Source organism: Fulmarus glacialis, unplaced genomic scaffold, assembly GCF_000690835.1.
Source record: "Fulmarus glacialis isolate BGI_N327 unplaced genomic scaffold, ASM69083v1 scaffold47313, whole genome shotgun sequence".
NCBI lineage: Eukaryota > Metazoa > Chordata > Aves > Procellariiformes > Procellariidae > Fulmarus > Fulmarus glacialis.
In genome coordinates, this window is record NW_009201888.1 from 965 (window position 1) to 19221 (window position 18257).

General features: G+C 37.2%; 1 protein-coding gene across 1 annotated transcript; it reads right to left on the bottom strand.

The window, feature by feature from the left end:
- Window positions 1-229: 229 nt before the first annotated feature.
- On the bottom strand, window positions 230-15647 carry LOC104074093 (serine palmitoyltransferase 3-like; the record flags this gene model as incomplete). The annotated part of the gene is made up of 6 exons (XM_009574087.1): window positions 15536-15647; window positions 15172-15287; window positions 14833-15024; window positions 13064-13218; window positions 11968-12116; window positions 230-354 (listed from the first exon to the last, which is right to left on the bottom strand). Coding segments are annotated over exons 1-6 (849 nt in total), but the record flags the coding sequence as incomplete, so codon positions are not given.
- Between the last annotated feature and the right edge of the window lie 2610 nt (window positions 15648-18257).

Here is an 18257-nt window from a genome sequence, read left to right on the forward strand (position 1 = left end):
CCTTAAATAGATGTTAGGTATGTGTGATAGCAACACCCAGAGCTAGAAAAAATGATGAAGGAGCATAGTTAAGGTCACGGGGTCATCAGCTTAATGACTCATGCATTCCTGATACCAAGCTTTGTTCCTCGATCAAGCCTTTCCACTTAATGTGTGCCCAGAATACTGCAACAGTTGTTAAAACAATTAATAAGTGATTGTTCTATGTGTTCCTTAAGGAAGTACTCACCTTCCCAACAAGGGCTGGAATATTCATCGAGTTAGTTGCAAAGCCCATGCCAAACACCATAGCATCTTCCACACCAAGGAACTTGGCCACAAGTTTCTCTAGTTCTACATGTTTGTCTAGGGTGCCTGCAGAAATAAGCACAGGGAATTTTAAATCTCATTAAACTGTGAAAGTTATTAATTCTAAGGACATAAAACATACAAAAGAACAGGCTAGAAGTATGTCATTAAACTATATGACATTAAGTTCTAATGAAGGTTTTCTATTTGTATCTTGTGCATGTGGGATAATGCAAGAAAAAGCAAGGATGCAAACCAGCTATAACTAATGCTAACAAATACTGTTGCTCTTAAGATAGCAAAGCAGTTGCTTTGGGAAAAAGTTTCCTTTTTCCATAACAACACCTTTTGACATAGTTTATTCTGAAAAGTAACTTTTTGTTTTTTCTCCCCCTGCAATGAGGACAAAGACACCTCCTTTTTATGGGAAATGTGGGACACAAATCTTAGGCATTCTTGAGTTCTCTCTGGACGTGAAAGCAAAAACTGATGACAAAATTCTTCCATTTTTTCTTGGGTGCCTACGTATGTGATTTTATATGGATAGACAAACAAAAGTGTTCTCCATCTTTTTCTGCTTTGGGAGGTAAAAGCTATGCCACTCTCCATAATTGAAGATAACTCTCCTCTTTCCTCCCTCTCAACAGTCAAACATAAATGATATGGCAACACTAGCAAGCCTTCTTTATCGCACATTACTTATCTAATACTAGTGCCTGGAGTCTCCAAACAAACAAGGTGCTCCAACTATCCAACAAAAGCAATATCTTTCCCACCCAACTCACAATGGAGGATGACAAAATACAAAATGCAACAAATGGAAGAGTGGTGTTAAGAGATTGAGATAACAAATAACTTTGAACAGTAATGAATCATCTCAACTTGCCAGCTCTCTAGTCTTTGGTTGCCTGGCTGTGCATTGCAGGTACCAAGGCAGAAGGAACTCTTACAGGATGATCTGTGGGGAAGAAAAGAGAGTGGCCTGTGGATTCTGACAGAGCATTTCCCCTATGAATAAGGCTGTAAGCAGGGAACAGAAGAAAAAAATTAGGGAAGTGAGTATCTCACCTCACTTGTGCTGCACAAATTGATGTCACAATATTATAGGCAACGTGAATTACAGTTGATGGGAACAAGAAATCTGTGTTCACTGTGATGGACAAAGGGCAGATGAATGGAGGAAAGCAGAAGCTTGGCTAGAGTGTCTCAACAAGAATGATGAGTCAGGAAGATGATCTTACCTTCATCATGGAGGAAAGCTCATTAAAAAAATCAAATAAAAATGGCAGCAGTACAGTTTCAGCAACAGCACTAACTCAGCTGGTTACAGTGAGGTAGTGTTTTCATTATTCTTTCTCGTTAAATATCCAAAGAAAGAATGGCGTTCACTTGGAAACAGAATGTGAAAATTATCATGCAGGCCGGTAATTCTCCAATAGCCAGGGAGATAAGGAGCAAGGATCATGTGGCTTCTGGAAAAACCTGGATTACATGGACAGTAAAGAACAAGGGTGCTGTTATTTTGCACAGAGCCTGCCTGGGTTCTGCTAGACCTAAGACAACTCCGGCAGAGCTTCAAGAGTGTCTCTGTACTCATTGTATCACATTGGATGTACATTGAGCTGGATTGTCTCTGGCTCTGTGCTCTGATAAGTCAGGTAACATGATGCAGAGAATTTGGCTCTGCAGAACCTCCAGTAGATGTGAGCTGACTGCATGAAGCTCTTTGAGGATGGCTACTTTTTGCATTTGTAGATCCGGAGATAAACAAGGATATGTGCTGGCTCTGCACACAGCCACTGCTTAGTAGCCGAGCTCCATGAAATACAAAACCACATAGTTTTTCAGAGTTGAACAGCTCACTGGAGATGTGTGTGAGAATCTATGTCTTAACCTGTAAGCCCAGTAGATCTCAGGGTGTACTTTTATGGTTAGTTCTACATTATTTGTATTTTGGACCCAATTAGTCTTCAACCTGGTTAGAGCACTCATTGACAACTTGAGGGTTCCAGCATGGTCAGCTGCCCTAGTGTTCCTTGCAGATGTTATTTTGTCGCTTGAGGGCTATCGGCACACAAAGAGAAGATGAAGTCTGAAATAGAAGCTCGAAGCCAACTACACTATGGTCACAGCTTGAATTAGAAGGAGGTTTGTGAAAGCATGAGAAACAGCAGTGTGTGCTTTGCAAGGCAGGCATTTTAAGGCATGAGAAAATTGTCCCCAACTCTTCCAGGGGTAAATCTGACACTACTGGGCTGGAGTTAAATTGCTTTTTGGGGTTGCATCATATGTTTTCTGTTTTTACAAACAAGAAAAACCTGACTCGCTACAGATTATTCTGTTCAAGCATCTATTAGATGAACCAGAAAGGAACAGCATATTTTTAACCTATTTTTATTGATTTTGTGATGGTGAAGAATGAGACATTCTGAAAGTGACCGATTCCTACTTATTATTTACTAATCCTAACAGTGAATGCAGATGATATTGTATATTGCTATTGCCTACAAATCCTGGAATACAAATTGGAATCAATGGGGGTTCGGTTTGCAAAACCAAAACCTGAATGACAAGGATTTGCAAAACGAGCCCTAGTTTTGAATTACTTTAATTATAATGGCAATATTGTAGGTGGTAGGTGAGGTGTTGCAGAAGCAATACAATACACATCAGTAGTGACAGTGGGAGGTTCATGACAGCGATATAGATTGAGTAGAGCTGACAAAGCATATCAGCTTGCATTTTCCCAGGTTGAAAGTAAAATGGATATTTATTTAAAAAATTATGCAATTATTTAATCATATTGGAAGATTTCTCCAGTATGGGTCAGTCCTTGGACACTATATAAACTGCACCAATTATATCACTTCTGTCCACTGGAGGAAACAAGGGGTCAGATATGCTCTGCTGGAATAAGGCTTGTCCACTAGCGTTCCCAGCTGGTCACAGCAACCACCCCAACAAGCATAAACAGCACAACCAGGCAGATGCAAATTTGTTCCAAAGGAACTTCCACCGGCAGAAGCTGCTACATCTCAAGCTACATAAGAAAGGCAGTAATTACACTGGTCTTCATTAAATACAGCCTTAGCAGTGTCAAGTCAGGTTATCATGGCCTTTAAAATGTCTTGTATTGTGCTGGATTCAGACCAGCATCATGATCTGATGAATTAAAAGTGATATACTAGATATATTTTTATTAATACACTGTATACAGAGATACCTTCTATACTTGTCCTATACATAGACATTAGAATTTTTTCCCCATATTCTACCTGCTCTGATTTTTATGTTGACTACAGCTTGATTTGACCTGAGAAATGAGGATAGAACTAAATAATGTATGTCACCTTACTAGGAGAAATTTAAGACAAAAAGGAAACGTGAAAGCTACCTGGATCTTTAAGAGACAAAATGGAATACTTTCCTTTGAAATTTATTCCTCCCTACTGAACAGTTGTGTGCAATAAAGTACAGCAGGTGTTACTGTGTTTCAAGACTATATAGGTGTTATGGAAAGTAAAATCGAAGATCTTATCAAAAGTGGACTTTCACAATGTTAGCCACCTCCACAGATTCCCATACTTTTCAAAGCAAATCCCCTCCTTTTCAAAATCTGATGACCCAGTTTCCTCCACTAACTTGCCACTGCACTCTGGGGACAGAGAACATGAAGTACCCTGTGTTTTGGCAGGCTTTCATAGGTTTACCCATGCTCTTGGGTTGAAAGTCACTGTCAGTCTACTAGACAGATAAAGCTTGAAAATGCACTTTCCATGATGCATACAGTTCATTATTTAGCTTTGACCCTTTCAGCTTGGACAAAGTGGTTTATGCCACCGGTTAGTCTGCCCAATACAGTCTTTCAGGTTCTTATGTGCTAATGACTTGTACTGGTTAAACTGCCAACACTGGCAACAGTATCCTTTAATGGAATTTTTCGTTTGGAATTTTGAGATCCAAAGAAGACAGGAAAATACCTGTTTGCTTCAAGTTAAACAAAAGCTGGAGGAGTGAACTGATATTAGCAACAGGTCATTGAAAGAAAAAACAAGATTCCCATAAAAGCCACTTCCACATATGAACAGCAACTGGGAATCTATGGATCACTCATGTGACTCACCAAGGTGAATAAGAACCATTACTCTATGAAAATGATTGTTTGTCAGAGGTATCCTTAGGAGGGTGGGGAACAGAACAAAACACCTAAACTTCCCTGCCACATTTGAAACTTAAGGTCACAAACTCACTCGGGTAAGATATTTGTCAGAGATGAAAAAATAATATTACTGAAACACATACACACTTTTACAAAAGCAAGATTGGATGAATTATTACTAGAAGGGTGAAGAAACAGAAGATGTAGAAAGTGTGTTATTTATCCATTCTACAAGAGTGGATGATGCAGATGGTATCACTGTCCTACAGAGTCCACTACAGAAGCAAAGCCTAAACTTGTAGAACAATACATATTGGCAAGAGAGAGGGAGAGAAGCACATAGTAATGTAATGTAGTTGACTCATTTAACACTGCATGTGCATAAAAGAGCCCCAAAAGAAGTGGGTTTTGAGGAAGCATTTGAAAGAAAGGAAATGCTCAAGTTTTCTTAATGTTGCTACCAGCCAACACGGCTTCCATACCACAAAGATGCTGCAGGTATCATAGATATAATAATGTACCTGTGTAACTTACTGATTCTCAGAAAAGAGTAGATTAATTTTAACAAAACTTCCAGTTTAATTTAGATCTTGCAGTTTTGTTTGCTTTTTTGCTTTATAAAAACAAAAGGCTAAAATTTACAGTTGAAGTCCAGCCCCTTCATGCCAAAGCCTGGATGGCAGTATCTTAAATGTCTAAATAATTGCATTTACATAGATAACATTATATATTGGAGATATTTTAGGTTTTAAACAGGTCACACAACCCTCAGTTACTCCTGATGCCTTCAGTTCCACCTGCCAGAAGACGGACTGTCCAGAGCTTAATGATGTTTTGCAAAGCATACTTTTGCAATGGTGAAATACCAGGAACAAACTTGAGCCTTTGATCATAAGTTGGATCAGTTATTTATGAGAGGGAAGGCACAAAAAGGAAAATCATGTTAGCAGGAGATGACAAAGAAGGAAAATTCCTCTTGTGAACTGTTTCCTAATTTACACCCTATCAAGAAAGTAGCCAAGATTATGAAATATATATACACACACTAATTCTCATCTATGTGGCTGTATTTCTTCTTAAGCTCCTACTTGGAAACTGTAAATTATGTGAACTTTAGTTCTTTATCTCTTTCTCCTAATTGAAAAATGGACTATTTATTTCTGTTTGTACAGTACTGAGTTTAAAATGAGCCCTGGCCCTAATTAAAACTTCGAAGTGGTATAAAAGAAAGAATGGCCAAATAACTATTTTTACCTTCTTGAAATGCTGCTAGAAATCCATATTAGGCATTAAAACCCAATGGAAGGAAGTGAAGGGGCTGGAGCTACTTTTGTAGTTTAAATGTTGGCACAGGCTTTCAGATCTGCTTTTTAGAAATCAGATCACAATCAAACATAAAAAATCCTCAGACAAACAAAAAGCCCTACAACTGAGTGCAAGCTAGGCGTTAAAAGGTAATCTCATAACCATGCCCTCCAGAATGAATCACCCTGCAAGCGTTCTGTGCAGGCTCCATCTTGTCTTTTGGTCCAAGACATAATCACAGGAGAAGGATTTCAAAAAGCAGGAATCCTGCTTGGCTGCTTAAATAGCACTAATGATACATTTGCTCCTGTTACTCACGTATATCATCTCCATAAGGAATAATGGTGAGTTACATAAATAGAGCATTGGAACTACTAGCTGCTCATGTGACAGCCCTGTCACCACCCTGGCGCTAAGCCTAGGAGCGTTCAGGGCATGGTAATCGGCCTTATTTTAAAAAAAGTGTAACATTACTGATTTTATTATCATCTGCAATCAGCAAGCAGGAAACCGCATTAAATAATCATTTGCATATTTCTCCCTTAATAATTTTAAGCTATGTTGCTTAGAAAAGGCTGACTATAAACATGACAGGGTGGGCTCAGACAAAAGGCTTGTGAGCCTGCCTCCAACAGTAGCCAACTCCCACTCTAGCCGTTAAAATACATTGATTTGCATGGGAAAAAAGGACTTCACATTCAAGTTGTCACTCTTTTCACTATATAGAGGGAATATATGCTATTTCAAATTTATTTAGATTCCTATTTGTCAGCATTTTTATTAAGCTAAAAAAATAACAGTTTTGAGAGGAAGATTAAAACAAGTAAAACATAAATACAACATAGTATAGAGATTTTTTGGGGGTAGTTTACATGAAATACCGTAACGTTCTGAGTACTCCAGTTACTTGAATAGCTGGTTTCCAGTTACTTAAATCCTTCAACATTTAAGAATTATTGTCTCAGACTCAACATTTATTCCTGGAAAACAAAACTTCTTTTCATGCCCCAATTGCTTTCTTGACTTACAATGAACTACCCAAAGAAATAAAAAAAATAAAGTTTTTCTGCACCTGCAGGAGAGAGTGCTGCTGACAAAAGCTGTTTTAATTTAAATTACACCCATGGTCACTTTTGTCAGATACGGCAGGTGCAGATCTCTCTGTATCCTCCCTTGACCCCTCACACAGTTAATGCAGCATCTTTTCCTCTGGCTTCAGTAAATGTAACCTTGCCATTATCAGATGTGCTCAGAATGCTCTTACCATTCTAGGTGAACGGTCCTATCATTCCTCCCAGCCTGTCCCTCTGATCAAGAGAATCTTCATTCTACATCTCCAGCTGCTCCGAAATTTTTTGAAGGATCTTGCTTATGCTTAAATTTTTGCTGTCAAGATCCTTCAGGGACTACTTCCATCCCATGTACCACACAGAACTGAAAAGTCTTTCACTTCTAAGCAGACCATGATATCAGCGGTTTTTGCCTTCTGCCTACCATCTCAATCACTTTCACACATTCACCCAAGCTACTGCTCTTAGAAGACATGCCCCAAGCATATATGCAACTTTCTTGTTTATCTCTTTTAAGTGTCTTCCCTTAATGTCTTTTTAATCTTAGTGTCCTCAGAAACACTGAAAACAGACAGGTTACTGCTTCATTAGTTCCTTACGTGTTACCTCTATCGTAAATATTGCCCAACTTTATAAAAATATGAGTATGTGCACTTTCCTGATTCAAGCCAAATTTGTACGATGATTTGCTAGTCCACATATCCAGTATTAATGATTGTACAGCAATGGCCATAGGCATATAAGTAGTAATATAAATTAATACTAAACAACTAATTACATAAAATAATGCTAAACAATTAGTATTAGATGCACTGCACCACACAAAAGGTCCCTTTTGCTGATAATCCTTCATCTGACATTGGTCTTGTATCGATGTCTGGGGAAGAATGAAAGCAGGACAAACATATATATAGTAGTATCCCAGCTTCTAACTAATTTCAGCATAAGGACATCCTGAATCAGATAATAGTTCTGGTATTTCTAGTAACTATCAATGACCCCTCCTGTGTATGTGGCCAGTGTCCTCTAGAACGCAAGGGAGTGTGAAGTTTTAGCACCTGCAGCCTTCTTTGCAATGAGTTCCTCGGGTCTGCCAGCCTCCAATGTTAAGAGCTGCCTCCCGTATTTAGATGGAAACCTTCTACCAACTTCATACAATGCCCTGTAGATCTTGTAGTGGAAGAGACAATGAACAGCCCACCCTGACCACTCTTCCACGCCACACATAATTTTGAAGATTTCTCTAATTTCCCCCTTTAGGTTCTTTTTGAGCCAGATGACAGGCATTTCTGGCAGCTGAAAACAACTAGCTCAACAGTTCTTCACTCAGAAGCTGTTTGAGGCCTTCAATGATTCTTGTTGCCCTTCTCTGACACTTTCCAGTTCTGCTAAATGTTTTTGACCAGAACTGCACAGAGTACTCAAGATGACAGCAAACCACAGCTTTATGCAGCAGCATACTGAGGTTCTATGGTTGGCTTTCTGTTCACTTCCTAATAATTTCTAGTATTTGATTTGCTTTCTGACCACTGAACAATAAGCTAATGCTTTCACGGAACTACCACTTATAACCGCAAGATCTTGCTCCTAAAGGATAATAGTTAGCGTGGTCTTAAAAAAAGGAAAATATATTTCTTTCAGATTGAAAGTCCCACAAAAGCCTCAGGAATGTGTCTTAAATTACACTGTTATGCTAAGAAAGTGATTTATTATTATTATAATTTAAAAAGAGCATGGAATTAAAAATGGAGTGAAAAGCCGTAAATGTTTTTATGGAGGACAAGTCTAGAAAGACCAGTCACTGTTTTTATCAGTTTACTATGCTTTTGTGCTTAAATAGGAATGTCTGTTCAAGTGGCATGTGCATTATTATTTTAGAGAAAGCATGAGCAGGGCTTCACAGTTCTCACTGAAGTTAGTTTCTGAACTATGTTTACACACAGTCTTAAGTTACTATTCTGGGCATGTAGAGTAACTGTTCTACATTTAGTAAGGTTTAGCTTCACTAAGATTCCTTAATAAAACACAGTTTTGTAAAGATACAAATCACCATGTTAAAACATCCATATGAACTTATTCTGAGAGCAAACTACCTGCAACAACATTCTGATATCACAGCATTTTATACCCACTCCACAGTCTGCACAGTTATAAAAGGAGTTCAGGCAGAAGACCACAAAGGACAGTTTACCATCATGTATTCTTTCAAACATCACTCACATTAATTTTATTTGTTTCTTTGTTTTCCCTTCTCTCTGAAATCTTCTCAAAGTAGTGGAATGATCCTTCTCAAAAAGAGAGACCTATCACTGCTTTGAGAGAGATCTTGGAACATGCCAGACACTTAAATGCACATAAGCAGAACAGTACTTTCAAAGTCAATGAGCTTGAAATAATAAATATGTTCAAGCACTCTCTTGGATTAGGACCCCACAGGCAATTTATAGCCTTGGCTCCTACAGCTCACTGCATTTTTACTTCAAATGACTTTAGCTCAGCCACACAATGACAACAAAAGTTTTGAAATGTTATCTGCTCAGGAACAAAACCATTCTGTTCTATTTTTCTAAGATGAAAATGGCAAATGATAATTAAAAAAGGTAAGACCTTTCATCCAGACCCTTCCCTATCTCTCTCTTGAAAGTATACGTGTATATATATTTAACTCGGATAGAATTTTTCAAATCTGCTCAACTGCGAACAAGAATAGAGCTGAGGCAGCACAAGAGGGTAAAGGAAAAAGAAAAGAGGGTATCCACACTACTAATAAGAAGCTATTTTCCTTGGGTTGTTTATACAGTTCTTGGTCGTTGTTGTGGTTTAACCTGGCAGGCAGCTAAATACCACACAGCCGCTCGGCTCACTTCCCGCCCCCCCACAGTGGGATGGGGGAGAGAATTGGGGGAAAAAAAGTAAAATTCATGCATTGAGATAAAGACAGTTTAATAGAACAGAAAAGGAAGGGAAAATAATAATAATAATAATAATAAAAACAACAACAACAATAATGAGAGAATATACAAGATGAGTGATACACAATGCAATTGCTCACCACCTGCCGAGCAATACCCAAAACAAATGCTACTTCCTGGAACACACCTCTTATTTATATGCTGAGCATGACGTCATATGGTATGGAATACCCCGTTGGTCAGTTGGGTCAGCTGTCCTGGCTATGCTCCCTCCCAGCTTCTTGCGCACCTGGCAGAGCATGGGAAGCTGAAAAGTCCTTGACAAGAGTAAGCACTACGTAGCAACAACTAAAAACATCAGTGTGTTACCAACATTCTTCTCATACTAAATCCAAAACACAGCACTAGGAAGAAATTTAACTCTATCCCAGCAGAAACCAGGACAGCAGTAGACAGGCTCCAACAGAGCCAGGGCCAATGAAGTAACGATTGCTCAGAGTCGCTCTGTGGAGCAACCTCTCTCTCCGCTGACTACACAAGCACAGGCTCTCTGTTAGCTCCCTAGGATGAAATGCTATGACTGCTCATCTACACCATCTAAGCCAGGTCTTGACACCCTGCTTTCCTATTTTAATAAGTCTTGATGTCCAAGGTGCTCTCTGAAATTCACTTCCTAAAAGACTGATACTGACAAGACTTGTACAGTGTTCTTTATTTGTAGCCCATTCTTGCATTGTGAATAGTCTGAATGAACTTCATGGGACTATCTGTTGTGAAAGCCATTAGAATGGATCTAAAACTTTGCTCAATCTGTCAAGATAATTTTGAGTACTGCATAGGAGTTCAGATGAAGAGAAAGTCCTAGAAATCTGTATACATTGGGTCTCAAAACAGACTAGATGAAGTTAACTAATAAGATTTTTAATATTTGAAGACAGAATCAATCTTTTCATAAGGTTTTTTTTTGACAATAAGTCAAAGTTATTCAAGTCTTCCATATAAAAAATTCCACAAAAGATAAAGAATGAGGAACACCAGGCATATTCTTTGATGTACTGAAAACAACTTGAAATGTTCTCAGACAAAATAGAACCCAAGAGAAAAAGACACAGAGAAATGTTCCTTCAATACCTTAGATGACTAGTAATGGTGACCACTTTCAAGCATGCAATTCAGGTTAAACAATATATTGCAGTCACCAGATGGGTCACCTACAAAAAGAAAGTAGGGTCAATCTGTAAACCCTCTCTGGGTGGTGTCACTGACATTAATAGCAAATGAAACCATGATGACAAGATAAGAAGCAGATGACAAGGTTTGCATTATTTTTTTGTCTGGAAATGAGACTTTAAATTAAAAAACAAATGAAATACAATATTTTTTCCATAAGATTTCTGGAGGAAAGGAGTTTGCTTTGAGAGACACAAAAAGAAAATTTTTCACGTTGCTGGATTGGGCAGGGGGCAGGGCGGGAGTTTATAAAAGATTTCTCTATGCTGGGAAGCCTATCTTTTTTTTTCTTTTGATAGCTCCCAAGAAAGATAAAGCCTGAAGAGAAACCTCCCCTTGAATTTCTATAGCTTGAAATTGTTTTCTCTGAAATCAGGCTGATTGCACCATTAGGAATGCAAGGCTTTGTGTAAAAATATACAATTGAAGATAACACTACATGCAGCCTACGAACCAAAAAAGCAGACAAATCATAAAGGACATATAAACCAAAAAAGTCAGATAGAGCCTTCCTGAATTTATTCCTTAGAGGCACCCCAGAAATTTCTATGTTGTGCCCGTTAATGTCTCATAAAACATTACAATATAGTCTTAGAACATGGGATTAAAAAAAAAAAATCTAAAAGCTCGTTTTACTAATCAGAACAGTCAGTATGTAGTAACTGATATAAATCTGTGATGCAATTAAATTTGCCCTAGAACAATTCTTGAAGTTTCAATGTTTATTTTACTTCTTTTAAAAAATAAGCCTATAACTTCCATCATTAAAAACCCCAGGCCATTATATGACACATTTGTTTTTGCTTTTCCAAAAATCAGTAACATTTTTCCTTTTAAAAAAATCCTTATGTAATAATGAATAAAACACAGCATCACTTTTAGTAGCGAAACAAGTAATTGTTGATGTGACTAAAATTCTCTAAGTGTCCAATTTCTTCAAGATATCTGTAAGAAAAAGCAGATAGTTACAGAAACTTTGGTGGCCATCTAGCTGCTTACTCACCCATTTCCTGTCTGGTACTGCAGATTCCTGTCCCATATTTTTTTAACTCTATGGTCACAGTTTTCAAAGCATTAACATCTGTTTCTGCAAAGCCGAGGTAGTTATAAGAACCCATATTGATTACATTCTTGATAGTCCTTCCTGTAAACCTATAATTAAAGCAAATTTTAAAGAATAGTGCAACTTTCCCTCCAACCCCAAACAAAAAGAAAAGAAAAAACGCAGAAATTTTCCCACCAAATTTTGTTTCATTGTCAAATTCCTATTTGGGAATTTACAATCCTCATACTTTAACATCCCAAAAGTTTTTCCAGTCTTTCTCTTTTCCTGACTAAATACTGCTTCTTGCTCAGAATGTTTTCCAGATTCTAAGCTGTAGATAGCAACATACTGGTATTAGGTGAAAGGGTGCTTTTATAGATTTAAATAAACCAACCAACTTAGGACTTTATTTAAGGAATAAGTTATAGACACTATTTTTTCAAGCAAATAACTTGAAACAGCTTCCACAAAGTCGTCAGTGTTCACTGATGGAGGAACATGAGGAAAATGTTGTGGGGAAACACTATAGTACATTCTCAATAAGTTGAAATATAGTCTACCTACACATTGTCTATGTGGTGAACTTCCGTATCTATTTAGTTCAGTAACAGTTGTTATACACTGAAATCTTCAAACTGTAAACTGCTTAAAACCCACTGTCAAAGGCTCACTATGTAAGTAAGAAGCCACATTTATGCAATGCAAGAAATTACCATTTAAATCCAAACCAAGTGATACAACAAATTTCGTTGCAATATTCTGACTAAAGGCCTGTTGTTATAAATGAAGTGTCAGTAGTCTTACTTGTGCTGACACAGCCAAACAAAACCCATTTGTGATAGAGTTCAGTCCCTTCCATACTGCATTTCCAAACAATATTCAGAAGAAAGTGGACAAATTGCCAGCATGGTACTGATTTCAGGAAAAAAAAACATGCTGATGTATATTAGTTGAGGATCTAGGTATGAAGGGCTAGATGCAAATTTCTGTGCTTTGCAGATGTATCAGGAGTATTCTTATGAAGCTGACAGCTGCAGAGTGTAAGCTGACTCACCTAAATGTCCAGTTGTAATCATCTGTAACGCGTTCCATGAGGTCAAACTGTGGCCCTGGGACACTGCAAATTGGACGATTCCAGTTATCCCGTATTCTCATATAGAGATTTCTGGTGTAAAAGTTCTCAAAATCTTGATAAAGTGGCACAAAATCCTGGTTTGAAAACATGCACAGAGTTATATTGTTAGGAAAATGCCTCCTCCTGTACCCAAGTCATTCCCATTAAAAAGGAAAAACTGAGTCATTAGTAAACAGAGAGCTATAACAGTCACATGTTCCTATGTCACAAACAACTCCAAACAGCAAATATCTTACTTTAATTCCTTTGAAATACAGTGATGGCTTTTTTAGAGGGTGGAGTTTTTTTCTTGTTTGTTTGTTTTTTGTTTGGGGTTGTTTGTTTTTTTTTTTTAAAATGGTCAACAAGTTGGCCTAATTCTCCAGTCCAATATTTGGAAAGTTGGAAATGGAGGAACTCATGATTTTTTCACTTGCAGAAACCAAATGCTTCAAATTGAGCATTTTGCTATGTGTAGAGCAGATTGCAAAACTAGGATAAACAACTCATTATATTTCATGAAATGCTGGATACATTAGATTAAAGCTAGTCCAGTGTAATTGATCTGGGTATTATTGGCCTAGGCTGGACATGCAAACAGCCATTTAAGACAAATAGTTTGGTTGACAATTAATTTCTATCTATGGATTTTACTTGGAAATTAAGTTAAAAGGAAGGTATGGAATCTAAACAAAGTTTTATATGAAACAGCAATATAGCCATATTAAACACTGGATACAAGAAACTGATAAAATAACATGGTATGTTGTTACATATGTGGGAGACTAGAGAATTAAATGAACAAATAATCCATGGTGGATGACAAAAAGATTTAACTGGCATGTCTGGAATCAAAATAGTTCAACAAATGGCCAAATCATGAAGTGAACTGAAAAGGACATTCCATGAGAATGCTAATAAAAAGACTGCACCATGACATTTCATTAAGTCGTGCATGCATCTTTGAAAAGCCAAAACAGGAAACAATTTCAGGAATTTTTTTTGTAAGAGGAACAGTAACACTATTCGCGTTTTTCCTCCATTATGCCAGGTGTTATTGTAAATGATGGCTCAAATTGCACAGAGAAGGAGGAGCAACACAAAAAATCTAAACAAAGTTAGAAGGCAATTGAGCTTGCTGAGATGCAAGTTTCACTTAGAACTATGTGGGATGAAAAAATTTCTAAGTCAGGACTCACAAGAATTCAGGCTACGTTCACTTTGTGCTGCGACAATGATTCCTGAGTGCTCCGTGACCAGCAGTTCAGCAAACATAAGTCAGCAATTGCAAAGATGTTAGCACTGCCTGTCGCTATGAAGGACAAAGTAAGACAGCCAGATGGGACAAAGAAAAATTGGGGTTTAAGAGATTTGGAGAAATGATATATTTAACAATAAGGCATTTCTGAGTTTTCTTTTTCTGTGGATTGACCTAATACACTGAGATTCTATTTTGCTGAGAGTATTCTGACACTCTTAGAACAAGATGAACATCTCTCTGGATGAAAATTATGATTTTACATATATATAGGTACATATTGATACACGTGTTTAACTATACTGCAGCGCGTGTCATTCGTCTCATCCCCATGCAATGTTCTTCTCTAAGATGAAAGTTGTCTGCCTTGTTACTTCAGTAGGTTATTGTACATAACTTGCAAGCAGGGGAAAACTCAGCTGTGGATACATAATGTTGTTTTCATACATACTTTTTGTTGTTCTCTCTCTGCAGCAATGTTACGTTTTTCTAGTCCCCAGGCTCTCATAAAATCTCGCAGGTAGCCAAATATTGTTCCCACTCCAAAACCCAGGAAAGTAAGAACAGCAACATACATTGGTGCCTGTTCAAAGTGCTCAATAAATGTTTTTTTGTAGAGAGTTCCATTTGTTATGCCATTCTTCTGAAAATATAGAACAGAAACTTGTGATTAATACATTTCATCTCAAAGCTTAGATCTTAGACCTCGAGGCAAATCTTTTTCTCTAATACGCCACAAATTATGAGAGGCATTTAGACCTCACACTGTATCAACTGATGCAACCTATACTTGAAGAGGAGGACCTTTAACACTGCAGTTGTTACTGACCACTACAAGTATCTTCCATTTTCTCTCCTCTCCACAAATGTCTTCAATTGCAGGTGTCTTCAATACCACTCCCTTGTCTATTTTGAAACATGTGAAACTTATGAAGGATTGGCAACATACTATTGTGTAATTGGACAATTATTTCAAAGGTGATTAAATGGAAACCACAATACTCTGTTCTTGCAAGACAGAGCTATAAAAAGGGAAGGGCAGCATTAAAAACTCACCTACACTGTGCCTGACTCTGCTTCTAGAAGTCTTGTGTAACCCATTGCAGCAACTAACCTAAATACAACAAATCCTGTCTAAAATAGGGCATCTTTACCATGATGTTCTTCAGATCTGAGGAAGTATTCAAAACAGCTATGATCCCAGCCTTCTACTTCTGTTCTGATTTCACAAATGGTTTTAATCATATTTTCAGTGACCTCTTCCATACTTCTAAGGGTACTTAAAAAAAAAAAAAAAAAAAAAAAAAAAAAAAGGAGAAGAGGGACACACAGACACCCTGCTTGTTGGAATTAGTGACCCTATCATGAGCAACTTCTATAAATTTACAACCATGTGTGGAAAAAATACTTTGTCTTGAAAATATTCTAAAATTTCCATTTTCAAATTAAAGAAGGTAAGCATCTTCTCAAACCAACTTATATTCAATAGGCTTATCAGATTATTCCTTGGAAGAGAGACAACTCCCTTATTTCTGCAAAATATGATGGCATTTACAATTACTGTCTAGTAACAACCAATCTGCCAATTCAAAAATAACAAAATGTAATCCAGAAAAAATAGTGCCCTCTTTGTGTGGGGAAAAAAAAAAAGAAAAAAAAGACACAAGACATAGATTTTTGAGCATATTGTAAAGCAACACTATCAACATATGAAGAAATACCGTTAATACATTGCTGCCTGTGGGATGGATTAATGAAAAAAAGTAGATTATCTATTTATGTAATGCAGCAAGCTGAAATAGAATAATCATATTAAGAACAACTGCAAATTCACTGTACTTGTCAGACCTAGAGTATTATTGATCTGCATACTGCATTAAAACGCCTTTTTCATCAAAAGATTTTGACTTCAGTAGTAACTTGCTGTGCAATCCTAGATTCACAAAGTTTTCTTGGGAGAGAAAGAAAAAAAAAAGAAAAGATAGAATATAAAGATTTTGAAGGAAACTCAAAAAGGAAAAAAATTGCACGTAGGGCTGGACAGAAACACATTTAGACTTTGGAAAGACTTATTGCCCTGCGAGGAGAAGGAATGCAGGGCTGGCTCTCACCATGTGAGGTTAGACCTTTGAAGCAATGCTACACAGGCACTCCTACCTCAAGCTAATTGCTCTTTTAGGGCAACCTATTTACCATGAAAAACATTTTATGAGGATGAGTTAAATACATGGTCAAGTCATATTTCATGTAAGCCACAACAGCTGTGTGCACACAGTGACAAGATACAGTATTTCATCAAGGATTAAGCTCAGTCATATTACCTTACATTTGCCATGGGCTAAGAGCATATTTATGGTCATCTATGGCAGTTCAATTGACATTGTAGCTTGTCAAACTGTGATGATGTGATAATGCACCTGAGCCCAGAGGAGAGAATTGGCATGATGATTCTGTTTATCAATTTTATTAAGAAACACTTCGTTGTCATGTATCTTATTGGTAAGGGAACAGGGAAGCTCAAATCAGACTCCTGCATTGCATAACTCTTTTTCTGCAATAAAACCCTTCTGTTGTGGAACTCTCATTTCAGCTGCTGCTGTTTTATGCAGTCAGATGACATATGTATTTAAACATGTAACCATTGTCACCTACTATCCTTAATACAAACAGCTAGTAGTAAACAGCACCAATAGTAGTAAAGTACTAGGAATGCGGATTCAGATTGTGACCCACATTCTCCAGTCTATGAATGATGAAAAACAAGAGTCTTCAAATAGCCCAAGGTTAGTACAAGGCTAGGAGAACAAATTAAAAAAAAAAATACAGTGACATCTTGTCTAAAAACTAAAGTGAGGAAAACAAAGAGCATCTCATCCATCCTTAGAGTTCCACAAAAAAAGAAGAGAAAGAGTCTCAGGATTGGAATAACCAAAACAAGTGGATTTGCTGCTTCTGGCGAGTGGATGCTTTTGTGCACTTCAAATCCAAGCATTGGGGTATGGGTGACTGACTGAACGTCATGAGGAAGTTCAACAATTTCAGCCAACCTAAATGGTCAGTAGATGAATGGTTAATTGCCATTTTGCATTACATTACTGTTGACTTTTTACATGTTAACATAAAGTTTTATTTGAGAAGAAAGAGGTGGAATTGGAGACTGTGCATGTAAAGCACCTAGACAGTGAAGATAGATGTAATTAAGCTGTTGCTGGCACCAAAATCAAATACAGCAGATCTCCTACAAATCAGAGATCACTAGTTACACTAGTTACACACTGGGTGCTCTGCTGAATTGTACGCTCACAAGTATATTATTATCTGTAATAACATCTGTAGTGGACAGTACATTTTCTAGCTCCATACCTCAACTGTAGCAATCCTAAGTAGCAGATGATCGGGCAAAGACTCTAAAAACAAAAATAGAGAATGATACTTTCCTCAGTATATCCTCCCAACTTCCAGCAATTGGTGGCTTTGAGATTTCATGAGCCTGAGATTGTGTTATTGCATTTAATAGTCATCAGGGGATAACTATGAATTTGCTCATCATTTTTGAACCCACAAATACTGTGGAAATGGATTGTGAATTTTGATAATTGATTTAATCTGTAAAAAAAGATTTTCCTTTTTTTTATTATAAAATTGCTTAATAATTTCATTTGCCAATTTACTTTGACCATTGTTGTCTGTTCAGCTTTCCTACTCAACCAATTACACAACTCATAATTTTCTGTACTTAAATGACTTCTGCCTCTCCACTTGTCTCTTCGCAAGCTGAAGAATCTTAATCTATTTAATTCTAGTCTAGTTTAGTGTCCTTGTCCTTACCGGAGAAGGTAAAAGGTATTTAAAAAATAAATAAATAAATAAAAATAA